Genomic DNA, 25915 nt, shown 5'->3' with positions numbered 1-25915 from the left:
TACTAACCTACAGAGTTGGCGATGTACACGTTAGCTAATAATTTATTGAGCTACATTGGCATTCCGCCCTCGATGCCAGTAATGGTCTCCATCTCCTTGCCATGCTGCCAGCTATGTCGACACAGTGCCTCACCTCGTGACTCCATAATACCCCAAACGTGGAAAACGTTGGATGGAAATATGTGCAAGTCGGTGGAAATAATAGATAAAAAGTTACAATTTTTTCTCTGGCTCGCTTCAGATGAAGGCTCAAAATCTAAATTACCAACACGGCTAAGTTACAATGCTCAGATAATGATACCTTTATAATCAACATGACGGTAAACAATTTAAATTAAAGAGCAGATAGATAGATCATCAAACAACTTGTACATGGATTCAGTTCTCTGACAATAATTTATTCAGAATCAACAAGATCTAGTAAATGTATTATCACCTACAGATGAAAGATACGAGGTGGAAACAGTGATTCTAAACTAAAGGGAAAGATCAGCCAAATCAAAAGTTCTAGACACAGCCTTGTTCCAAGACTCGGACCTCTTCTTTCTGTGAGCCTCATCTAATTTTGGATGGAAGACTGTGGTCTTTTCTTTGTGCCCCGCTGAGTATATCTGTTCTTCGGTCCAGACACCGATAGCTAATCCAGCTGCGTATGCTGCTCCAAGTGCAGTAGTTTCGACATCTGCGGGTCTAACAACTGGGCTCCCCAATAGATCAGCCTACGACAGATATTACAGATAGATAGTAAGGGTTACTCTGGAATTCTAAAGATCTATGCGGCTGTAAAAAATGTATCAGCATTGTGAACGACAAAAACTAAATGACGAAACTACCAAATTCGAATCTGTTGTACTTGAGACAAGTTTAGTGCATAATCTGAGAGCATCAGCGTAATACTTGTTCTTGGTTTTACGAGAAATTAATCTACTAAGCAACAAAATTGAACAACAATCAATAATATTAGGAACAAAAGACGACCGAATTACAAGTAAGTCGAATCTGTCTTCCAGATCAACTTTCAAGAATTTTTTTTTCCCAAAAATGATAATTCAAGCATCAGGTAATGTGTCATATAGTTCATGAAGAAACTTCATAATCATTAAGAAGCGAAACAACAAGTTTACAGAGAGTCACACTGATTCCAAGTTAAGGCACCAAAGTAATCTTATATTATTAGATCTGAATAGGATCACCAGCAGCAAAATAATTAGAAGCACAAAAAGCCAAAGTGATCATGACAATTGCAGTTCAAAACAGATAACAAAGAGCCAAAATGTGGGCAGGAAAAGAAACGAAAACTATCGTAGGTCTTAGTCTCTGTAACAACAGAATTTGCTCATTAGATCATCTATCATTGACAATTATTAATGCTAAAGAGAATGCAAGAGTCAGATAACTTTGTACTAATCCAAAAAAATTCCTGGTAAACATTTTCTTCGTAACCACAAGTATTTGAGCTTTTTAGTTTACAAGATAAATTGAAACCCCAAATATATATTTGTGCGATAAAACACCATCAGAAGATTAAATAAAAAGCATATTAACTAATTACTTCAGTTGAAATGCAAAAGAATCAGAACGTTATTGTTTTAGCCTTTTCCTATTGTCATACATAATTCAAGTCAATTCTCACAGTAAATTTACAACAAATCCATAGGAGCAGCAGTCCACATACAAATATAACAATTTACTTGGATAAACTTAGATAACAGAGAAGCTGAAAGAACTCCGAGATGAATCAAAATCGAAGCTTTATTCTATGCGTTACCTGTATTTGCATAAGAAGATTATTGACGGTGGCGCCTCCGTCGACCCGAAGCAGGAATTCCCGTACATTGGTCTTCGCTTCCACTCGCTCCCCAGCATCCTTGTGCATGGAAGCCAGCACATCGTTGACCTGAAAGCAGATGCTCTCGAGCACCGCCCGCGCTATGTGCCCTTTGTTGGTGAACCTGGTGATTCCGATGCAAACCCCTCGAGCGTCGTCTCGCCACCACGGCGCGAACAACCCGTTGAACGCCGGCACGAAGTACACGCCGCCAGAATTCTCCACCAGCTCTGCCAGATCCTCGATCTCCGAGGCGGTGTGGATGATCCCCATCCCGTCCCTCAGCCACTGGACCGCCGCGCCGGCGATGGCGATCGAGCCTTCCAGGGCGTAGCTGGTGGGCGCCTCGGGGCCAAGCTTGTAGGCGACGGTGGTGACGAGGCCGTGCGACGAGCGGACGATCTCGTCGCCGGTGTTGAGCAGGATGAACGCGCCGGTCCCGTAGGTGCTCTTGGCCTCGCCTTTCCGGCACAGCTGGCCCAGCATAGCGGCGTGCTGGTCGCCGAGGCAGCCGGCCAAGGGGATCCCGGCGAGGGGCCACCCGTTGGCGATCACGCCGATCTTCTCCGAATTGCTGATGATCTTGGGCAAGATTTCGATGGGGATTCCCAGGGCGTCCAGGGTGGGGCGGTCCCAGTCTAGGGTACGGAGATCCATCAGCATGGTCCGTGCGGCGTTGGAGCAGTCGGTGACGTGCAGGCCGTGCACCGGATTCTCCTCACGGTCCACCGCGCCGCAGCCGCCGGTGAGGTTCCAAATCATCCAGGTGTCGATGGTGCCGAACATGGCGTCGCCGGAGCGGACGGCGTCCCTGACCACGTCCACGTTCTCCAAAAGCCACATGATCTTGAGGGCGCTGAAATAGGTGCTGATGGGGAGGCCGCAGGTGGGGACGAAGTGGTCGCGCCCGCCGGGGAGGTCGCGGACGAGGCGGTGGCAGATGGTGCTGGTGCGGGCGTCCATCCACACGATGGCGTTGTAGAGGGGGAGGCCGGTGGATCGGCTCCAGATGACGGTGGTCTCCCGCTGATTGGTGAGGCCGATCGCACTGAGGCCAGCGTCGACGTTGTGGCCAGCGGCGGTCGCCTTGTCGAGGGCCTTCGCCATGCACACCCGCACGCTCTGCACGATCTCCGTCGGGTCGTGCTCCACCCATCTGCGGTCATCATCCGAACTACCATTAACATCACCTGATGTGGGAGGAGGAAGAAGAAGAAGAAATGCCAACAACAACAACAGTACCCGGCTTCGGGATAGAATTGGGTGAACTCTACTTGGTGGGAGGCGATGGGCTGAGCGTGGCGATCGTAGATGATGAATCGAGTGCTGGTCGTGCCCTGATCGATCGATCCTATGAAGAATTCTTCTCCTCCCGACATTTTGTATCGATCGATGCAAGATTCTCAACTCCTGCCGGGCTCTGCCGCTGCTGCAGTCGTTCGAGCTTGGAATGGTTCCAAAGAGAGAGATGCGAATCAGAGAGAGGGGGAGAGCGATGGCGGTGGAGAAATCAACGGAGAGAGTGTAGCGTTGGGAGTTGGGCTTTTGGAGCACCACAAGAAGTCCGGAAAGGGATGAACGGGCAATCTGCCTCCGAGAGAGAGACTCTTTGACGGATAAGATCGGCGATGTTTCCCATTTACTTTCCTACCAATTGCCACTTACCAATGACACCCCTCTCCACTTGCACTAAATATTATAACTAAAAAAAAAATAACATTGGATTTATCCAATAAAAAAATATATATAATTATCCAATTTTACGCAACAATTAATTTAATTACTAAATATAATAAACATATAATTATTAAATTAAGTATTTTAAAATAATTAAAATTATCTAGAAATTGGATTCCTTCCTTAATTATGGAAGGCGATGATGAGTTAAGGTATGGATGGATGCACTTTTCACAGCTTCTTCTCACAGTTAATATTTGCATCTGTCACATGTACATATAAAAAGGAAACAAAAATTAGTAATCCTACTCAAAGAATTTTGATCATACGATCTCCATCAATTATATACTTACTTAATTCTACTCAAAGAACGATAATTGATTGCTGTTAGTAATCCTTGTGATAATGAAAACAAATTAGTTGGCATTATCTATCAAACGAGTCGAGTTGAAGATGAATGGGCAATGTATTTATTATATTTCAAGTTGGACTTTACAATGCATGTCCCCCCCAAGTTGGATTGGCCGTGGCTTTTTATTTCTCGTACGAAGGAAGAGACGACCAAAACAAGGAAGCAACCACCGGACGTGACTCCCAACACAGCCACAGCTTTCGACAGCTGAGGGAATGGAATCTCCATAGTTTCTTTCGGATAACCCCATCAATGCATCCATTTCATTAGCTGGTGGATGTATTCGGAACATGAAAGGTCCGATCACACCTCCGTAAATCTTTATGTAGTCGATCCTTAGTGTTGCTACTTCGATCCGGAGTCAACACGATTGAATCATGACCTAAAGGCGTGAAATCCTAGAGGGCAATCGCAATCGCAATGAAAGTGAGGTGGCTGAGGTGGATTCGAGATGACCTTCTCGAGTTCGAAGTTGGGTCAAGTTATACTCTAATCTTCGTAGGATCATACATAAAGATCGGTGCTGGGAGATTTCTCGATCTGATCCATTCGACAATCAAATTAGTTTTCGAGAATACTAGGGATAAGAAGATTTAGTGTCCAAAGATCTTACATACGCTTGAGGGTCGACTTTTATACTTGAACAATCGAGTGGACGCTTCATGATTATCATACTATCTTCTTTTTATTATTTGTCCTTATAGACGATCAACCCATATAGCCCCCTAAGGGTTGTCAATCACAGAGGTTGAAGAAAGGGGAAGTCGATATGATCGATCACTCAGGAGCCATTATTCCTTGATGATTGAAAAGGTCGACTCGAGCGACTCCCTACAGTCAATCGCCCACAGAGGCTGATGGAAAGGGAGCATGTGTTTGATTAATCACCCGAGGACCATTGCCCCATGATGATTGACTAGGTTATTTGTCCTTTACTTTAGCTTTATTGTGACAACCAATTGGCAAGTTTTGATTCGAGTTAAGAAATAAGAATTTGATTGACATAGAAAAATATTTGAGTGAGTTTATGCTTTCTAGAATAGATTAAAGGTAAGTTAAAAGAGAAGAATTCAAATATTATCTTAATTCATGAGAAATATTCATTATATTTAATTTTACTCATAAATATGATTTTCTCGATGCATATAAGAAATATCAAACCATGTAAATATTTGCTGACTTTATGATATATCCCTCTTAAATTTTTTTATTATTTTAAAGTCTCTCAATAAATATGCATAATCGTTTCAATATATCAAGAAGAATGAAATATCAATTACTTAAAAATATCTAATATATATTAGTGGATGTGAGACTACACGAAAGTGGAGAAAATTCCAAAGGCGTAGTGTGGCTTCCAAAGGGAGTCCATTGTCCACTCCGAGTATAGTGACCTTCAAGTCTTTTGCTTTTTGTCCCCATCTTATACTTGTCTCGAATTTAATTTTGTCTCGTCCGTATATTAATTGAAACATATGACTAATTCAACGTATTAAACTTCATTAAAATTAATTAAATCTAAATTAAATCGGTGATTTTAGATTTGAGGTTGATTTAATTATGTCCAAATTGAGTTAAGTCTAGATTAAGTTAATTAAGTTTATTGGTGAACTTATGTATCATGGCTAATGAATTAGTACGGTCTGGTCCACGGGTCGATGTCAGGAGTCAATGGTCGGTCGAACGGGTCGCCGAGGTTGATCAACCGTAGGTCGGGATGTTGGTTGGTGTCTCTCGGTCGGGACGATCGCGTCTCGGGGGGTGGCCGCTCTCCTGGATAGAAGGCCCTGGGTGTCGGTCGGGATGTCGGATTTGTCTAGAGGAAGACGCCTCTCGATCGGGATGGTCACGTCTCGGTGGGGGTGGTCGCTCTCCTGCATAGAAGACCCTTATCGGGTGGTTACCGACTTTGGCCCCTCAATGAGTAAGTTAGTACTTGACTCTCTTTGTTTTCCCTCTCTCCTACCTAGATGCCGACCAGAAGTTTTTATACTACTATACGAGGGTCGGCCATAGGCGGGTTTGGCGTGGTGACTGATCCTCGAGGGGCGAGGAGGTACCTTTGTGCGACCGCTATCCTGGAATACGCGGAACGACATCGTCCCGAGCTTTTCGGGATGAGATGTACCGAGGAGTGCTTTGGTATGGATCTTGGCTCGATGCGCAGGAGTGCTCCTCTTGCTAACTTGGCGATGGCGTGGCATTGGTTGTGACGTGCCTAGAGCCCAAAATATACCTTATCAAAGCTATTTCAATTAAAGTTGTAATTGATTAAAGACTATTGAGAGACTAATACATTTTATGATTTAATGAATTTAAAATTTTTATCTAAATATTTTTTAAAAAAATATTATATATATATATATTTATTATTTTATGATATTAATGTGATTGTTATTATGTAATATATGTAACTATACTACTGGTCCATAAATGCAATATGTGAAAGGAGCTTCATGAGCTTCAGGTCCATCATAGTGCGGAGTCATTAATCGACATAGTCTAGTAGATTATATATCAAGCATGTTCTCTTATAATATTTTATCATATTATTTTTTGGATATATGCATGAATGAATGATTATGATTGGCTATGTATCTTTGTCAAGGGCATGTATGGTGATTCTCTTTAGAGATTAGTAGGCTGTTAAATGTGACGGTTAGATGGTTCCTCTATCCTTTGTTGGAAGGAATATGTCTCAACTTGGGCGAGCGAGAGATACCACTCCATCCACTATTGAGAGTGTGATATGAGTTTTCTCCATCCGTTATTGAGAGGAATCCATCACATGGAATACACATTGAGTGGAAAAAATTATAAAATCTTGATTAGTCTCATATTTGAAGTGAGCAAGACTAAAATTTATTTATAAGAATATGATGAGTGTATTATTATCAACTTCAATTTAAATATTTTAGTCAATGGTTTTAGCTAAAGGAAATTGATTGGCCAATTAACTCATCACGCTCGGATAGTAACATGTTCTAAGTTTGAATTTATTTATAAATATTATATTTTTAAAAAATAAATTATAAAAGTTAAGAGAAATGTGTAAGAGAAGATTATCTGCGGATGGAGTCACAGGATAACGTGTACTACTATCAAATTTAACTTAAGCATTTTAGTTAATAATTTAGGTCAAATAAAATTGATAAGATAGTTAACCTATTAAACCCTACTTGTAATGTATGCGAAGTTTTAATTTTTGTATAAACGTTCTATATGTAATTTTATATAATTAAATAATTAAATTAAAATTAAGCTTTGGAAAGCCTTTTGGTGAAAGATTCGCTGATTCCCTTAAAAAAAAAAACTACTATATAAAATGATCTATTTGCGTGTGGCCAAGTTTTGTTTGCTTGTTTCATGATCTTCCGAAGATATTATATATATATAATGATCTTCCAAATATATTATATATATATATATAACTACTATATAAAATGATCTAACACCACACCACCTTAGGATTTCCATCGCCAAAGCGCTTGGACTTGGCGGCTTTCTCCGATCGTTCCTCAACCTTCTGCCACAACCACCACCACACGGCGGAGGGGAAGGGTGGTGAGCCATGGCCGTGCTAGTGGAGTCGCCGTGGTAGTCCATACGTGAGGTGGTGATCCAGAGCGTGACGGCCTACCACGCCCAGCAGCAGCAACGGAAGAGGAAGAGCCTCTCGTGGACCAGTGCTGATGGAAGAGGCGGCTCAACGGTCGGGGACGGCAGTTGGTCAGGTCGAGTGAAGAAAAGAATAGAAGATAAGAACAATTATTGAAAAAGAGAATAAGCTATTTATATAAATTAGGAGAAATGATTTCCCTCAACAGAATAAAGGAAAAAGGTGCTCCTGATAAGGATACCAGATGCAAAAAATGGTTTACAAGCGAGAAACTTTGTGAGTAGGGCAAGAGCAGATCACTGCTATTATTACGATTGCTGTTGATCTGAGGGCACAAGCGTTCCCTTCGTTCTCTGTCCGTCCTTCGTTCTCCTTAAGTCCACCGACTTTTGGCATATCAGCGAAGGCAGCGAAGGCGTCCACCGACTTTTGGCATATCAGCAGAAGATGAGGATTGGCCATGGAGCCTCTTAGGAATGTGGCTGCAGCGATGTTGGTCGTTGGCCGAAAACAAAGGCGAAGCTTCGCTTTTCTCAACGACGTTGGTCGCTGGCCAAAGCAAGAGCGAAACTTCGCTTTTCTCATTGCTCTAATACCATGAAGAAAAGAATAAAAGATAAGAACAATGATTGAAGAAGCTTTATCGAAGAAGAGAAGAAGCTTTATTGAAGAAATGAAAGTAAATCTTATCTTCTATCACCGAGCGGACCAAGAACGTGCTTATCCTGATGAGCGACACCCGCGGTGACCGCGGTCACCGGGCTTCTGCGGAGGCCATCCGTGATGCTTCGGGGATGAGTACAGGGTAGGCCTCCCTCGTTGATTTCTCCTCTTTCCTTGTCGTCCTTCGTGCTAAGCCATAGGTTTAGTGTCAAGGTTGCTATCAAAGATCTCAGACATAATGCTTGCTGTGTTCTAATTTGAATATTTTCTTGGTAATCTCGATTTCTCGTCTGATTACCTCTTCTTGCGATGCCTCTTCCTGAACAACCAATTAATGAATCAGAGCACATACAATGTGATGTATGTTTCTCCCTTTCATATGCAGGTGTTTGTGAAAGATTACGGAGCATGCGGGATGGCCGCTGAACGATTTGGAGAGGTCCTACAAGTTCATGGTGAAGCATGTGCAATTATGGAAGGTGGCCTTTCACAGCACCTCTCCTCGATGGGTTCATAACTTGTATCTTGCTGCCATCGCAGCCTTCCACGCCAAGTAAGGACTGTTCCCATTCAGTATGTGCTCTCCATCAATGCTAATGACGAAGAAACAACTACGGACACATTCTAATCCATGCATTATCTACGAGTGAAGGAAGATGGAGGCCGGTCTGAAGAAGTACAAGCCTGATATCATCATCAGCGTCCATCCTCTCATGCAGCACATTCCTTTGTGGGTGCTGAAATGGCAGAACCTCCAGAAAAGAGTTATTTTTGCGACTGTCATCACTGACCTCGACACCTGCCACCCTACATGGTGCGTTCAACCACATTAACAAAGCTCATGCTGCCATCTTTGTATACGACCTGAAATTAATGGAAGAACCGTAGCTGTTTCAGGTTCCACACCGGTGTTAACAGATGCTATTGCCCATCGGAGGAAGTATCAAAGAGGGCTTCAGCGGATGGCCTAGAGCCTTCACGGATCCGTGTGTTCGGTTTGCCCATCAGACCTTCCTTCTGTCGTGCAGTCTTAGTCAAGGTTTGTCCTGAGTTAATCGTGCACGTACTGAGTTTTCTTCTGGAGTGGAAGTATAGATGCCTATATCACCTTACAGGATGAACTGAGGAAAGAGCTGGAGATGGATCCTCAACTTCCTGCGGTCTTGCTCATGGGAGGAGGCGAGGGAATGGGTCCAGTTAAGAAGACTGCCAAAGCCCTCGGTGAATCACTACTCGACAAGGAGCTTGGCAAACCGATTGGGCAACTCGTCGTCATTTGTGGCCGTAACCAAACTTTTGTTGGAATTAAACTTGTTCAAGTATCATAACAAGGTTCATTGCATCAAGTGGGAGAATCATTACATCAAGAAGAAAAAATGGATTAGAAGTCTATAGAAGGATAAGTCAAATTGGTTATTGGTTCTTGAAAGGGTTTCTTGAAAGAGAATGATTCATCTTGAATACAATTAATATAATATATCTTTGGGGACTATATAAACCCCATATGTTGGGTCATTAGTGTAATAGAGTTTCTGAAATTGTAAAAGTATTTTTCTTGAGAGAAGAATATAGAAGATTGAAAGCTTGTCATACTCTTCCTCTATTTGATATCTCTATCCTCTCTTCCTATCAACATCAACATTTGGTATCAGAGCATAGGTTAAGCTATGTCTTCTTCCTCAAGTGCCATCCAACTCCAGATCCCCAGATTGACAAAAGAAAATTATGACATATGGTGCATCCAAATGAAGGTTCTTCTAGGCTCCCAAGATGTATGGGAGTTTGTAGAAGATGGATTTGCTGAACCAAGTCCAGCAGAAGAAGGAGCAATGAATGCAGAAGGAAGAAAACAACTCAAAGAAAGAAGGAAGAAGGAGAAAAAGGCTTTGTTCACAATCTACCAAGGCCTTGATGATACAATGTTCGAGATCATCGCTCCAGCAAATACTTCAAAGGAGGCTTGGGAAATGCTTCAAAAAGCATTCGGTGGTGTTGATAAGGTAAAGAAACTTCGTCTACAAGTTTTACGAGCCGAGTTTGAGAAATTACAACAAGGTACTTCTGAAACTATTTCTGATTACTTCTCAAAAATCATTTCTATTGTTCATCAAATGAGACGAAATGGTGAACAAGTAAATGATCAGAGAGTAATAGAAAAAATATTGAGATCTCTAGATCCGAAATTTGATTTTATTGCTGTTGCGATTGAAGAATCTAAAGATTTGGAAAAAATGTCTTTAGAAGAACTTATGGGTTCCCTTCAAGTTCATGAACAAAGGATTACAAAAAGAGGAGAAGAGAAAACTATGGAGCAAGCACTACAAGCTAAGTTTGCTCTTGAAAATAAAAGAGAATCAAATTCTCAAAGAGGAAGAGGACGAGGACAAAGAGGAAGAGGAGGCAGAAATCAGACTAATCAAGAATCTCCTAACAGTGAAGATGTTGGAGAAAATTATAGCCAAAGAGGCCGAGTTTATGGTCGAGGACGTGGCCGAGGCCGTGGACATGGCAGAAACTCTAAAAGGTCTGAAATACAATGCTATGTTTGCAAAAGGTATGGACATTACTCTTATGAATGTTATTATAATCCTAATAATCAAGGTGATAAAGGCAAATTTTGTTGAGAAAGAAAAGAAGGAAAATCAAGTTTTGCTAATGAGTTATGAAAATTTGAAAAATGATCAGTCTATGACATGGTATCTAGATACAGGAGCCTCAAATCACATGTGTGGTATCAAAGATCTATTTTCAGAAATAGATACAAGTTATTCCGGGAACATTACATTTGGTGATTTGTCTCAAAGACCAGTAAGAGGCAAAGGTAAAATTCTCCTTGAACTTAATAATGGCAAGGAAGTATGCATTTCAGATGTTTATTATGTTCCTGATATGAAAAATAATATTTTAAGCTTGGGACAATTACTTGAAAAAGGTTATGAATTTGAGATGAAAGATATGACTCTCTCAATTCGTGACAAGAATAAAACACTGATATCACATGTGAAAATGGCAAGTAATAGAATGTTTCCCCTACATTTGAGTATTTTTTATCAATCAAATTGTTTTAAAGCTGATATTGAGGATATTTCTACACTTTGGCATCTTAGATATGCTCACTTAAATTTTGAGGCCTTGAAACTTCTAGAGAAGTATAATATGGTGACAGGAATGCCAAAAATTGATCGCCCAGCAAAATTATGTGAAGTATGTGTCATGGGTAAGCAAGAAAGAAAGCCTTTCAAAGTGAGAAGGACAAAAAGAGCATGGAATCGACTTGATCTGGTACACTCAGATGTTTGTGGCCCTATCAATCCAATATCACTTGGAGGAAGCAGGTATTTTCTTACCTTCACTGATGATCATAGTGGAAAAACTTGGGTTTACATGTTAAAAGAAAAGAAAGAAGTTTTAAGCAAATTCAAAGAATTTAAGGATTTGGTTGAAAGACAAAGTTGTTATAAGATTAAATGTTTAAGAACAGATAGAGGTGGTGAATATATATCAAATGAATTTGAAAGTTTTTGTAGAAATAATGGAATTCTACATCAATTCACCATGCCATACACACCTCAACAAAATGGTGTCTCAGAAAGAAAAAATAGGACTATCCTTAATATGGTCCGATGCATGTTAAAGGAAAGAAAAATTCCGAAAGAATTTTGGGGTGATGCTGTTGCTTGTGCAGTTTATTTGCTTAACAGGTTTCCGACAAAGCGAATTGGTAATGTTACACCAGAAGAAGCATGGAGCTTACAAAAACCAAGAGTTGATCACTTAAGGATTTTTGGAAGTGTTGCATTTGCCAAGATACCAGAAGAAAAGAGAACGAAATTGGAGGATAAAAGCCAGAAATGTATTTTGTTAGGTTATCCGGAGAATTCCAGTGGTTACAAACTCTACAATCCTATCACAAATAAAGTTGTGATGTCAAGAGATGTTGAGTTTGATGAACAACAGATTTGGAACTGGAAAAGTGATGAGCAGCATAAGAATGCTGTAGTTTCAGAAGAAGATGATACAATACAAGCAAGCACCGAAGTGGCTGTGCCGGAATCATCACCTAGATCAGCTAGGTTACATGATTCAAGAAGTCCAATTATAAGAAGGACAAGACCTATTCAGGACCTATATGATCTGACTCGAAGGATTGATACTAACAATGATGAACTTTCTTTATTTTGTCTTTTTGCAGGATATGATCCATTAACCTTCGAAGAAGCTTATAGAGATGAAAAATGGCGACAAGCTATGAATGAAGAGATTCATGCCATTAACAAAAATAATACATGGGAGCTTACTACACTTCCAGAAGACCACAAAGCTATCGGTGTTAAGTGGATCTTCAAAACAAAAAGAAATGCAAAAGGAGAGGTGGAGAAATACAAGGCTAGATTGGTCGCAAAGAGATATAAACAACAATATGGAATTGATTATGAAGAAGTATTTGCGCCAGTTGCTCGATTGGAGACAGTAAGATTACTTATCTCTCTAGCAGCTCAAATGAAATGGAAGATTTTACAAATGGATGTCAAATCAATATTTCTTAATGGAGTTCTTGAAGAAGAGGTATATATTCAACAACTTCGAAGAAAAACTTGGCATGCTAGATGGAACAAGTTTAAGAGGGGAGAATGTTGGAATTAAACTTGTTCAAGTATCATAACAAGGTTCATTGCATCAAGTGGGAGAATCATTACATCAAGAAGAAAAAATGGATTAGAAATCTATAGAAGGATAAGTCAAATTGGTTATTGGTTCTTGAAAGGGTTTCTTGAAAGAGAATGATTCATCTTGAATACAATTAATATAATGTATCTTTGGGGACTATATAAACCCCATATGTTGGGTCATTAGTGTAATAGAGTTTCTGAAATTGTAAAAGTATTTTTCTTGAGAGAAGAATATAGAAGATTGAAAGCTTGTCATACTCTTCCTCTATTTGATATCTCTATCCTCTCTTCCTATCAACATCAACAACTTTAAGCTCTACCCTACGAGCCATTCAGTGGAAGATACCTGTGAAGGTGCTGAACTTGTTAAAGATCCATGTGATCTACCATTACAAGTTCACGATCTTTGATTTTGCAGGATGTCCACTAAGAATTCATTGGTGATTTACAGATAAAGGGATTCGTAACCCAAATAGGTACGATTCTTTTCTTGGTTTCGTTGCAGTGCTGATTCTTTTTGAGATTGCTCTATGTTCTCGTTAGGCTGGACAGGTTTGTTTTCGCACGAAGTTGTCGAATTTAAAGCTTTTTTAAGCCTCTTCTCTGTGGTAATCATCAAGTGCAGCATTACAACAGTACCTTTCTTCCTCGCAGGAGGTTGGCAATGTTCCTTACGTTGTCGACAACGGGGCCGGAGTATTCTCCAAAAGCTCCAAGCAAACAGCAAGCCTTGTTGCCCGGTGGTTCGGCCCCGAATCAGAGGAGTTGAAGAAAATGTCGCAAAATGCCCTGAAACTGGCACAACCCGATGCAGTCTTCGACATTGTAAGGGACATCCATGAGCTGGCTGACCAGCAAGGGCGTTTGTCACGGATCTCTGATTCCCTGACTCCATTCTTTCTGCAACCAGTGTGACATGCCTCCCAGTCTACACCATCTGCTTACTGTACAGCTACTGTTGACATTCTTTGGCCTTGAAAGTGGCTTCATTTTCCCTTGGCGTGTGTGCAACTCATATCCAAGTCTACATTTCTACACTGTCAATATACTTGTAAAGATGTCCTCATTGTCTGTCTAACTTCATAGCAACGCAGCTGAACTTTTGTTGAAGTCAAATCTTTGTCATCGAATGATTCAGGTAAATGAGCGAGCTGGATTTGTTTCTAAGGACTTTGTAAGGAATTTTTTGAACTAGGTAGATTCTCTTAAACTCTGACTCAAGTATCGAATGTGTCTTATCGATATTGCTTATAGTATCATCTTATAGGAAGAGTCCTCTGTAAAAAAAAAAAAGAGCAATCAACTTGAACATCGCATCTAAGATTTAAATGCGAGAAATTCGAAGAACAAATATTCTCCATCATCCTCCGCAGAATGACAGATCACACGCTCTGGAACATGAATGATTCCGGTGCTTTCGAATATATCTTCTTGTTGAAGCTTCCTTTGCAGCACAAGAAAGAAAGAGTAGTAAATAAGAATTCTGGTACCCTCTGCTTGAATCAACCCCTATGATTCCTCCGAACACGCTCGTCAGGATAACATCATTTTTGAGAGGTATAACAGCTTCGTAGTCGTATAAAATCTTACTCTCATCTCTCCCTATACATATATCTTTTTTGTCTCAATACATCTTTCTGATTTAATGAAAAAAAGCTATCTTGAAACAATGAATTAATGTATAATTGTTTGATCAAAAACACAACCAAAACGCGTTACACTCTATGGTTTTACTTTTCATGGTGTTGCATTCTGGAAGCTCATCCTACCCCATCATTGCTTGTGTCCTACTCTAACCTTAGCTCGTGTAATTTACTCAACACTATGAAGGGAGCAAAGAGCAGAGCATATGCTTTAGGGACAACAGCGCGTCACAAAACACACAGGCCCGTGTTGGCCTCCCACTTCTTCTCTTCATGGAGGAGGCTAGGAATCTCCATATTCCTGCAAGCAAAGAATCAGCAACCAGTGAATCTTCCTCACCTAAAGCCTTACTTATTCTTCGTCCTCCCCTGCTCTATTCCTCACAGAACCCTTTCCGCGTTCTTTCTGGCACTCTCAGTCGAGGGATGGAATGCCGCGGCCATGGCTACTGGAGCCATGCCCTCCTCGTCACCCTCGTCTCCTCCGCTGTCATTCTCCTCCTCTTTGCCTTCAACCACTGTTCGAGTCCGATCAGTATGCCTGCCCCCTCAGCCTCGGCTGCCACTGTCGAGCTGCTACGCCTCGCCGACTCTATGCTCCTTTCGCCGCCGGCCATGCCGATCGCTAGATCTTCGCAAAACCTAGCCTCTAATGCCAGTCTTCTCGACGATCATACCGTTCATTCTGAAGGAACTCACCGTCAGGTGGGTAGTTCTTGAATCGTTGTTGTCATTTACCACGGTCTCTGATACGATTTGCGGGCCGGAATTCAGAAGCAGAAGAACGAGAAGAAGAAGAAAAAGAGCGATGGCGATGATGGCACGGTGGAAGAGGAACTGGCCATGGCACGGGCGGCGATCAGAAGAGCTGCATCCCGACGAGCAAACGCCTCCTCGGTTCCTGCTCACGGGGAAGACGTGCCTCTACTATCTACCATCTACCGGAACCCCACAGCATTCTTCCGGTATGTCTACAACTCACCTAATCCCTCCTGGAATTCCCACACTGTTTCCCTGGCAATTGTAGGCTTTCCTTTGACGCCTCCACAACTAAATGGCACTTGCAATGATGGAACGAAACAAGACCAAGATAATATGTTACTACCACACTTGTAAATCGTCCCTTTTCTCTTTTCTAACGAAATTGATCCTTCTTTATAGCGATAAGAAAGCCTTTTGTTTTCCCAAAAGAGAACAGTACGGTGATAAGTAATGCCCTTCCCACGCGCGGCGAAAACGCTTCTGCTTTACGTAGATAGAATGATCTTGTCCTCCCCCCCCCCCCCCATCATTACCTGCTTATGCTCACTGGAGTCGACATCATTTTAATCTGTGAATTCTCCCTTGGTTTGCTTGCAGGAGCTACACGGAGATGGAGAGGAGGTTCAGAGTGTATGTCTACGAAGAGGGGGAGCCGCCGCTGGTGCACGAGGGGCCATGCAAGAACATCTACACCACCGAGGGGAGGTTCATAGAGGAAATGGAGATCACCCGCCCGGACTCCGGCGGCAGACGACGGCTAAGGACATGGGATCCGGCGCGAGCTCATGCGTTCTTCCTCCCCTTCAGCGTCACCAACATGGTCCACTTCATCCACCGCCCGTCGCCGTACGACCACACCACGTTCAAACGATTCGTCGCCGACTACGTCGACGTCATCGCGTCGAAGCATCCCTTCTGGAATCGCTCCGCCGGGGCCGATCACTTCATGCTCTCCTGCCATGACTGGGTACGTACGCATGCGTTTTAGCTCTCAACTTCTTCTCTTCCTGTTCGAGGGGTAAGATCCCTTGAGCCTCACCCAGGAGTCTTGGAAGCCCCAGGGAGATGAGGTATCTACCAAGTTCCAACGGCCAAAGCAGGGAATTAACCAAGCGTATTAATTTTATATAAAAATATAATGGAATGTAAATAGATTTACGAAAAGACAATAAAGGCTATAAGGACATGAACATCATGTGACATTTAGGAAACGATTAGGAGAACTAATAAAGTGGTCAGTTCTGTGCATAATACAGTTAATTATTATGTATATATTATTTTGTGAAATATACTTGATAATAATAATATGAGAAGGTTTTCCAATGTGAATTAGGGTCCTCATGCATCAAGATCCAATCCTAACCTCTACGAGAACTCCATCCGAGCCCTTTGCAACGCCAACACCTCCGAAGGCTTCGATCCACGGAAGGACGTCAGCATCCCGGAGATCAACCTATACACCGGTCACGTCCCCCGCCAGCTCCTGTCCCCTCGGCTCCCCGGCCTCGCTTCCCGCCCCTACCTCGCCTTCTTCGCCGGCGGCCTTCACGGCCCCATCCGCCACCTCCTCCTCCGCCACTGGAAGGGCCGCGACGCCGGCCTCCCAGTTCACGAGTACCTCCCCCATGGCCTCGACTACTACTCCTTCATGCTCAGGTCCCGCTTCTGCCTCTGCCCGAGCGGGTACGAGGTGGCGAGCCCCAGGGTGGTGGAGGCCATCTACGCCGAGTGCGTGCCGGTGATCATATCGAAGAGCTACGTGCTGCCGTTCAGCGATGTGCTGAGGTGGGAATCGTTCTCGGTGTCGGTCGCGGTGGAGGACATACCGAGGCTGAAGCAAGTCCTGGAAGGCGTATCGATGGCGGAGCTGAGTAGGCTGAGGGATGGGGTGAAGGCAGTGAAGCGCCACTTCATGTTGAACCAACCAGCTAAGAGGTTTGATGTGTTCCATATGATCCTGCACTCGGTGTGGCTGAGGAGGCTCAACATAAAGCTGGTGTGAGAGCTTTGGAGCTTTCCGGCTGAATCAAGATCTTCCTCTTTTTCTTCCTAATGCCAGTTTTGCTGCTGCTGTTAATTTTCGCTTGCTCGGTAGATCAAGAAAGATGAGGTCTGTAATATGTTTTGGTTAGTATGTGCAAATATGCAATATGGAGTTTGATGAACATAATTTGGAGTAGATCAAGAAAGATGAGGATTGAACCGGAGAGAGTCGATGGTCCAAGCAATCAGCTACTGGGCCGGGCACGATCGGGCCAATCGAAAGCTCTAATTTCTGGTCCGACCGTTCCATCGTAGATTCGTCGATTCTAACGCACCGAAGCGGGACGGGTGGCGGTCTAAAACGCAGTGGCAGCAACGGGTGCAAGTCATCAAGCACGGGTATTGATGCGTTTAGACCGCTTTATCATCGCGACCGTCCGCTGATGCCGCAGCGCCATTCTCGTTCGATTGTGATTAATGATTTACCAAAATCACGAGTATAATTTCGCGTCCCAGAGGACGGACCCAAAAGTACCTCCTCGACAACGAAGGGTATGCATGATCTGGATGGACCCCACGTCTCCCTTCACTGCTAGAAGTTGATTGTGTACGCTTTGAGACGTACAGGTTGTAAATCCCCGTCAAGGGGCCCAACCCACCGTGACGTCGCCGTGGTTGTTTCCATCTCCGTCCCTATTTCATCTTCCGTTCTCGTTCCTTCTCCGTCTTCCTTTCCATCTTTTTTTTGCCCCTCGTCAACTCTTGAGATTATTTGGTGAAATTAATTACACAGAGGGAGAAAGAGGAGAAGAGGAGACAAGGAGATGGCGATCCTCTACGCTCTGGTGGCGCGGGGATCGGTGGTGTTGGCGGAGTTCAGCGGGGCCACCACGAACGCGAGCGCCGTGGCGCGGCAGATACTGGAGCGCATACCCGGTGCCACCGATACCCACGTATCGTACTCGCAGGACCGCTACGTCTTCCACGTAAAGCGCACCGACGGCATCACGGTCCTCTGCGTCGCCGACGACACCGCCGGCAGTGAGTCACCCCTCCTTCTATCGTTCATATCCTTCCGATGTCTTCTATCCATGATATCCCCTCTTTTTTCATCGAAATCTACGCCGGTGGTTGTTTGTGGATTGATCTTGATCATGTTTAAGGTTTTTTCTTGGAAACCCAAATAAAATCGGAAAAGAACTCGATCTTCTTGATCAGGCCTCCCATGTTCAAAACCTCGTCATTAATTAACTTGATGAAACAATATCAAAAGATTCGAAGATTACAAATCTTGGATTAGGTTTAATCGCCCAAGGGAGCAATCTGAAACAAGAAAGAAACTGTTTCCTATTTCCATAAAAGCTACCCGGTCCCCGTAGACAGATCGAATGCAAGAAAGGTAATCTTCTGTTGTCATATTTGTTATAAAAGTGGTCTCGACATCTTTGGCCAATTAACATCTAAATACAGATCATGAGTGTAGGACTGAAACTCGAGCAGACTCAAGAGATCGAAATTCTATCTTTTTTTTCATCATACTATAGTTGGTCAGCACAAGTCTCTTTCTTGCTTCCCATGTGAAGAAATATATTAAACTTGTTTAACAATTAATCATCAATCTTGCAACTAATTTCTCAATCAGTTAAATACTGATAATGATTTGGATTTTCTAACAAAGTGGAACCATCACTGGACTACTTCTATAGATTTGATGATACAAAGAAGTCCTACATTTGTTGCTGCTTCAACATAATCCCCTTAGATATGTCTGATACTTTTGGGTGTTTCCACACATATCTACCATGATGCCTTGTACTCATAGATTTGTTGAAGTTCTAGCAGAATGCTATTCTCAAGTCCAACAACCATCTTCAGTATCGATTGATATAATGTTTTTATGATACCATTGGCTGATTTTCATAAAGTCAAAAAGTTAAGTTATAGATTCATAGTTATAGGGGGGATGTATGTCTACTATTGCTTTAGACAAAATTATGCTTTAGATAATATATTATATTGCCTGATACTTGATTTTATGGGTGAGGACAATATATTTTTTGCATTCTAGTGCAAAAATGAGCAATGATATGTAATTATATTTCATATTATAGATAGTCTGTTTTATAATTGACTTTTAAGTTAAACAAAGATGGCAAAAGGCATTAATATTCACTCTGCAATATGTACCCAAGATGAAGGCTGTATTTTCCTTCTTTCATTGTGAGTATTTATATTGTAAGAATTTTAGGAGTACTGATTCTTGGTTGCATGGAATTATGGGTCTTTCTTTGACTCCAAAACTGTGGTGCTCTAGTAGTTCAAACTAAATTATTTTGGGTTTATTGGTTCTGTGTGAGGTCAACATGATGCCTTGAAGAGCACAGGGTTGGCTAGGAGGTTGCTTGGGAGTGACCTACTAGTGACAATAACCTTAGCGAAGTTCGAAGCTCAATGGTGGCAAAGTATATGCGTAGCTGATGACTAATTGATATCTTTATACCTTTTCGATACCAGAATATTTAGTGCAATCAAGACTCCATCTCAGAATTTTCTGACTAGTGATTGCCCGAAACAGAATTTGATGGTGGAAGAACATCATGTAGCCAAACCCACATAGATGGGTCACTATGGATTGTAATTGTTGTTCTTTTTGCAGTTTTGTTGGCAACCGAACTCTTTTGTTACTTGTAAATTTGCATAGCTGATGATTTAGCATATATGATTTGACTTTTGGGGATGTTGACATTGTGACATGTTTGTAAGATGATTTCGAAGTTATTATTTTTGTTGATTTGAACTTGCATGAGATAAACATCTGAGACTAGCTTCATGATGAGCTAAATATCAATTTCATTTCAACTTGTCTTAGTTCAGTTCCTACTTATCTTTATGGGTCATATTATCACTATGCAAGAGACGAAGCCACAAACCTTTCTATTCTTTTTTTAATGGTAAATTTATCTGTGGCACTTGAGGAGTAGTTATCCGCACTATAGATGATTTTCTCTTGAACAAGGTTTTAAATATATGTTATATTCTATTTTTGACAACTTGTTAAGACAGTATGGTAATGGGATGTTGGCAGTATACTGATTCATATATCACTCAGTTGTCGTTGAATAAAATATTAAAATTTAAAATGAGCGGTGTATCTGTACCATGGTGTATGGTCTGTTATGAGTGCTTGGCCGAATTGGTAAAAGTCAGTCAATACATACTGGTTCAACTTGTATTTTAAACCATATTCTTGAATGCCAGTCTTGAGTTCTATTTTATGTGGATTATCTTTGTGTTGAGTAACCTTACATATTGAGCTTATTTGAGAAGTAATTCTTAAGAGTTGTTTTGGTATATATGCAATTATTTGCACAACCAGTGATGAACAAGCATCCTTGGAGGCAAATGATGCAAGATTTTTCTGTCATCAAGTCACTGAAGCCTATTGGTTGTATGGAAAATTATATGAATGTTACATATTTTTCATCAACAAGTTTTATGAAGCAAAGTCCTGATTGTATCCTTCAGAATGGACCATTATTATAGTGTTCCCTACAGTCCTAACTAGTGATATTATTGCATGTTTATTTTTAAACTGTCAAAATGTGCCAATTCCAGCAATTTAGAAGGTATGTGATATTTAAACATATTGAGTGGGGAACGTGAAAATGTTTATTTCTGTAGCGGCTTATGTGAAAATTTTCGTTTTTGTTTGCACATTGTTGCTTTTGAATTAAGTTGCATTTTACAGACATTTTTCAAGACATGGCATTTTGGACTTGTTGAATGACTTATACAGGAAGAATTCCTTTTGCATTTCTCGAGGATATTCATGGAAGATTTGTGAGGACATATCGTCATGCTTGTCACACTGCCCCTGCTTATGCAATGAATGATGAGTTTTCTCGGGTGTTAAGTCAACAGATGGACTACTATTCAAATGATCCTAATGCAGATAGGATGAATCGCATCAAGGGTGAAATGAGTCAGGTATCTGAAATTAATCAAATTATGATGTTTAAGAATTTTCTTCATGCTTGCGTTAGTTGAATAACACTTTTCGGGCCAGATTAACTTGTTTCATTGACATCCTGAACACAGAATTTCTTGTTTTTCACAAAAAACCATTATTTGATCAAAACTGTACATGTATTTGCAATCATTTACATATTTTCTTTCATTATGCAAGTTTGATTTTGTCTATTTGATATATCATCTGGAGAGTTTGAAACACAGCAATTTTTGCTCATATCTTATTGGCGACTGTGGATTATTTTTATGGAGTCGAGATACAAGTTGGTGCCTCTGCTTCAATATTAATGCAGTGTGATTGAAAGCTCAATTTGGTGAACATCATACTATATACACACATACAAATTTATAAATGCATATAAATGGATGTGTTAATATTCATACATACATATAGACATCTATATGTGTGTGTATATACATACATACATATATAAATAATTAATTTATATATATATATATATATATATATATATATATAATATGAGAATTTTTCTTAGACCTTTATATGACATCCAACATTTTCAGAATTCGGAATAGGATCCACAGTTTGTCTTAATACTATAGTGCCCATCAGTCTGTTAGATTCATGTCAATTCATCATGCATAGTACGAATCATGCAGTAGCCCATCGATCCATGTTTGGTACATGTCACTTCAGTCTGTATTCCGGTGATCTTTATCCAGCATCAAACATCTAATGGAACAATGTACCTTGGCATGTGATTTTACAGGCTTCAGTATACATAATGCACCAAACTGGCTGATGACTTCCATTGATCCATCATGCTACATTAGGTCATTGCTTTCAATTGATGTGATACTTTTCATTTGGCTAATTGTCCACTATAATTTTGTACTCTCTCATTGTATGGAACCATGTTGACTGTTTTTGCAGTCTGGGTCTTCTTTTATCTGAAATATTAGCAGTGTCTACTAGTCACTTTCTACCTTAGTAGCATCTAACCAATTTCTAACTTTCAACTTCTTGACCAATTGATAACTAATTCTGATGACTGTATAAATACCAGGTGCGTGATGTCATGATAGAGAATATTGACAAAGTACTAGAAAGAGGAGAGCGATTGGAGTTGCTGGTTGACAAAACTACAAACATGCAAGGAAACACTATTCGCTTTAGGAAACAAGCTCGTCGTTTTAGGAATACTGTTTGGTGGAGAAATGTTAAACTCACGTATGAAATTTTCCCATTAAAATTTTTAAGTACTGACTTTTTATTTTCCATGCATTTATTTTATTACTTTTTTGACTTTGGCATTTTTTCTATTAGTCTCGCTTGGTTTACCTCTTATTTTATTTTTTGGTATTCTTTTTCAAATGATACTAGGCAGTACACATACCTCAGTATCTCAGTATTGTACCTGTTCAACAAGTTGAAACTGGTATCAGACTGGTATTTAAAACCTTGTTGTCTTGTCTTTACCCTCTTTATAATCTTATAATTCCGTAGCCATAATACCCGGAGCTTAAAATATTTCTTATGAATTATAAGCAGAACCTTTTATATCTAACATTAGTTAACTGCTTGCTAAAGCCTAATATGCTCTAATCTGCAACTTTTTGTTCAAGATCTCATCCTGAGATCCATGCTTTCAAGCTAGAAGTAAATCGTCATCATATGCTCTCCTCAACAGGGGCACATGGAGCAATCCAAAGTGGTGATGAGAATATTCTCATCAGAAACGCCCTTATGTTTCTATAACACATCACAGATTTAAACAGCTTAAATTGAGTTTTGGTGTAACATTAGGATCGAGTTGTAGCACTGTGAAGTTTATTCTGTTCTACAATTTTGTAGTTCATTGCACACTACTCCAATACTTGTGGACAATACTTCCTGTTATAGGCATTCACTCAAGTGCACAACTTAGTCATCTACAGCCTTATTGCATTTTTAAATGTTACTGCCTTTTCCTATGTTCTTTTAGGAAGCATTCAGTTTTTAGGCTTTATTATAAGATCATCTTCTAACTTAATATTTGTGGTGCAGGGTTGCTCTGATTCTACTTATCCTGATCATAATATATGTCGTGCTTGCATTTGTCTGCCATGGCATCGCTTTGCCATCTTGTATCAGGTAGAATGAGTTTTTTTTTTTTTTTTTCCTATGGTGGTTACAAGTTGTGAACCCAACATATCTATTGAGTGTGCGTGCATTATATTGGTTTCAGTTCGTCTGTTGACATATTTGATGTGACTACCTTTGGGAAAGATCTGTAATTAAAATGATATTCTCTATTATTGGTGATGTCGATTTTGATCAATCTGATATCATTTCCTGCTTGAGCTAGCAAGAGAAATCATATGAACAGTTTCTTCATGTCTTCCTCTCTTCCCTGCCTGCCAACTTTCTCATGGTTTCTTATTTCAAACTAGTATCTGAACCGAGAAATAGTTATCACAAGCTTTTTAAAACGGTTTTTGTTGATTGATGTTGGATAATTATTTCACCATGGTGAATTTGGACATTTTCTTAAGATTGAGATTATTGAAGTTGAGATAGTAGAGCCGATGATGCCTTATGCAGGGTCGATGTCTAATAGAACAATTTAGGTTGGATATGGGAATCAAATACAGTGAACCGATGAGAAAGTGTTGTCTAATATAAAACATTTCTCGTGAGGTAATAAATTTCTTGAAATAAATGTATGTGAATATTTTTTTATGTTTTCAAGAATGTCTTGAAATGAAAAGGTCACTTGGGAGGCCCTTTTAAAATTTCGAAATTTAGTAACCTTAGAAATTGGTGGAGGATGCTATAGTTAAAATTTATTTTAGGAAATAGAGTAAAAGACTTTTGTTACAAAATATTTCATTGATTAGTGTTATAAGTGATATGACTTGTGTGTCAAGTTGAGGTATAAGTAATAGATTTTTATTATTATTATTTTTAAAATAAAAAAAATATAAAACTATTGAGAAAGGAAATAGGAGAACAATCTCTCTTCGTTTCAAAAATTAGTAAGTTTAAATAATAATTATTGAGGTGGCCCATTATTTGCCGATAAGATCAGTCTGTATCGATGTGTTTGATTCGGTCAAAGATATTAAAAATATTAACAAGTTTATCCATCGCTAACGGCCAACTGTTTCCTTGTATTCTTTTACGTGCTTCCTTGACGTCTCTTCCACCTCCTCCTAAAATATCCTCCATTTTCATCGGTTTCCAGAGAAGAAGCCAATCGCTTTCCAACGTGGCTCACGTGAAGCCTTTCAACCCTATGATATGATATACCTTTTTTCTTTGTTTAAAAAAAAAAATTAATATATTATTTCAACGCTCCATTACAAACTCGTTACAAAACTAGGGACGCTAATCTTTCATCCAACAATCCTGAGAGAAAAGGTCGGCCAATCTCATCTTGGGCGGGTCTCTATTCACCTAAAACATCCAGGAAGAAGAGTTAATCTCGATAAGCTTTCATTTCCCATTGCTAGAGATCTTTGAGGATAGTATCGATCCGATAGAGCACACTATTGTCTTTCACACATAGATGTTACTGTACAGCACCACGAAAGCCCGGATGTGTCATGTCTTCTCGACAACGTTAAGAGGCCATTGGCAGTGATACTTCGTGGACTCAAGTAAGGGGAGGAAGAAACACTCTCCGACTTCATTTCTCGATTCATTAACAATATCTGAGACGTGCAAGAAGTTCATATGTTACTTGTAATAGAGACCTTCATGATAACGTTCAAGCTCTCTTACTTTTTCTGGTCGTTGGTAGAGAGGCCATTAGTGACAATATTCAAGATGCTCCAAAAGGTCAATCAATACATTGTCGCGGAGGTAATGATCTCGAGTAAGTGTGAGAAAATATAACAAGCTGAGACATTAGTGACTACCATTGGCCCCAACCTCGAGGTCACCACGACATAGAAGAAATGATCGACCTAAGCTATCTCACTCAAGATGAGTCGACTCCTTTGAATATGATTAGAACCAAAATCTTTTTACAGATAAAGGAAAAAAGGACTTGAAAAATCCTCAATCGATAAAGACAAATATAGAGAAGAGGAATAAATCTAGGTATTGTTGCTTCGACCCTAATTATGACTATGACATAGAGAACTATCACGATTTGAAGGAGCAAATCGAAGAAATCATTTATCGAGGACACCTCAAGAGGTTTATTCGGAGGCATCGGGGACAGTCACCCCAACCTAAGGGGTCGGTAGAGAGGTAGATCAACATCTTCATCAATGGATCTATTGTTGGGAAATCTAAGATGACATCATGTGCACAGTGGAAGAACATAAAATAAGGTTTCATCGTCATGCAAAGATTGGTACACAAAAACTAGTAAAACGAAAAAACTACACATACAAGGTAGCCAAAAAGAACATAGTTCATAGCCCTTTAGTTCTATCATATTTATAGAGGCTCATTGTTAACTTAACTATAATTGATCATGTCATATTGGGTACTATATCTCCATCCAATTATTCAAGCCACCTAATAATCTTTTATTGACTCTTATCTATTTGATCCAATAATTCAGAGGCTCAATGGATATCCAATAAGATAATAGCTCTAACAAATATCTCATATCTAAACCTCTACTCGTCACAACACCTACTATATATATGTGACCCTCTAGGCTCAATATC

General features: G+C 40.4%; 3 protein-coding genes and 1 pseudogene across 4 annotated transcripts; 3 read left to right on the top strand and 1 right to left on the bottom strand.

The window, feature by feature from the left end:
- Positions 1 to 328: 328 nt before the first annotated feature.
- Positions 329 to 3432, bottom strand: LOC135615908 (glycerol kinase-like). Its single transcript, XM_065114992.1, has 3 exons — positions 3071 to 3432; positions 1769 to 2984; positions 329 to 719 (listed from the first exon to the last, which is right to left on the bottom strand). Exons 1-3 carry the CDS (start codon positions 3205 to 3207, stop codon positions 477 to 479), a joined length of 1596 nt encoding a protein of 531 aa, XP_064971064.1. The 5' UTR covers positions 3208 to 3432; the 3' UTR covers positions 329 to 476.
- Positions 3433 to 8264: 4832 nt separating this feature from the next.
- Positions 8265 to 13979, top strand: LOC108951164 (probable monogalactosyldiacylglycerol synthase 3, chloroplastic; annotated as a pseudogene).
- A 786-nt stretch (positions 13980 to 14765) lies between these two features.
- On the top strand, positions 14766 to 17424 carry LOC103990070 (probable glycosyltransferase At5g25310). Its single transcript, XM_009409097.3, has 4 exons — positions 14766 to 15217; positions 15287 to 15477; positions 15872 to 16241; positions 16608 to 17424. The coding sequence occupies exons 1-4, from the start codon at positions 14786 to 14788 to the stop codon at positions 17274 to 17276; spliced, it is 1662 nt and encodes a 553-aa protein (XP_009407372.3). The 5' UTR covers positions 14766 to 14785; the 3' UTR covers positions 17277 to 17424.
- A 512-nt stretch (positions 17425 to 17936) lies between these two features.
- LOC135615907 (vesicle-associated membrane protein 711-like) lies at positions 17937 to 23568 on the top strand. 2 transcript variants are annotated; one of them, XM_065114990.1, is made up of 4 exons: positions 17954 to 18298; positions 21054 to 21244; positions 22315 to 22478; positions 23295 to 23568. In XM_065114990.1, exons 1-4 carry the CDS (start codon positions 18082 to 18084, stop codon positions 23383 to 23385), a joined length of 663 nt encoding a protein of 220 aa, XP_064971062.1. In that variant the 5' UTR covers positions 17954 to 18081; the 3' UTR covers positions 23386 to 23568. The 2 variants fall into 2 exon arrangements, with proteins under 2 accessions (XP_064971063.1, XP_064971062.1); XM_065114991.1 differs by lacking the exon at positions 22315 to 22478 and having other exon boundaries at positions 17937 to 18298.
- Positions 23569 to 25915: the final 2347 nt, after the last annotated feature.

The sequence above is a fragment of the Musa acuminata genome, chromosome BXJ2-6 (assembly GCF_036884655.1).
Source record: "Musa acuminata AAA Group cultivar baxijiao chromosome BXJ2-6, Cavendish_Baxijiao_AAA, whole genome shotgun sequence".
In the NCBI taxonomy this organism is placed as follows: Eukaryota; Viridiplantae; Streptophyta; class Magnoliopsida; order Zingiberales; family Musaceae; genus Musa; species Musa acuminata.
Note: the sequence above shows the minus strand (reverse complement) of the source record. Positions and strands in the feature narration are given on the sequence as shown.

What these genes read in the sequence shown, in the direction of transcription:
- LOC135615908 (XM_065114992.1), bottom strand. Translation starts at nt 3,207, where the DNA reads ATGTCGGGAGGAGAAGAATTCTTCATAGGATCGATCGATCAGGGCACG. An exon ending in CAATTCTATCCCGAAGCCGG is followed by an intron (nt 2,985 to 3,070) that starts GTACTGTTGTTG and finishes TGATGACCGCAG; the next exon opens with ATGGGTGGAGCACGACCCGA. An exon ending in ATCTTCTTATGCAAATACAG is followed by an intron (nt 720 to 1,768) that starts GTAACGCATAGA and finishes TATCTGTCGTAG; the next exon opens with GCTGATCTATTGGGGAGCCC.
- LOC103990070 (XM_009409097.3), top strand. Translation starts at nt 14,786, where the DNA reads ATGGAGGAGGCTAGGAATCTCCATATTCCTGCAAGCAAAGAATCAGCA. An exon ending in AACCCCACAGCATTCTTCCG is followed by an intron (nt 15,478 to 15,871) that starts GTATGTCTACAA and finishes GTTTGCTTGCAG; the next exon opens with GAGCTACACGGAGATGGAGA. An exon ending in TGCTCTCCTGCCATGACTGG is followed by an intron (nt 16,242 to 16,607) that starts GTACGTACGCAT and finishes AATGTGAATTAG; the next exon opens with GGTCCTCATGCATCAAGATC.
- LOC135615907 (XM_065114990.1), top strand. Translation starts at nt 18,082, where the DNA reads ATGGCGATCCTCTACGCTCTGGTGGCGCGGGGATCGGTGGTGTTGGCG. An exon ending in CGCCGACGACACCGCCGGCA is followed by an intron (nt 18,299 to 21,053) that starts GTGAGTCACCCC and finishes TGACTTATACAG; the next exon opens with GAAGAATTCCTTTTGCATTT. An exon ending in TCAAGGGTGAAATGAGTCAG is followed by an intron (nt 21,245 to 22,314) that starts GTATCTGAAATT and finishes TATAAATACCAG; the next exon opens with GTGCGTGATGTCATGATAGA.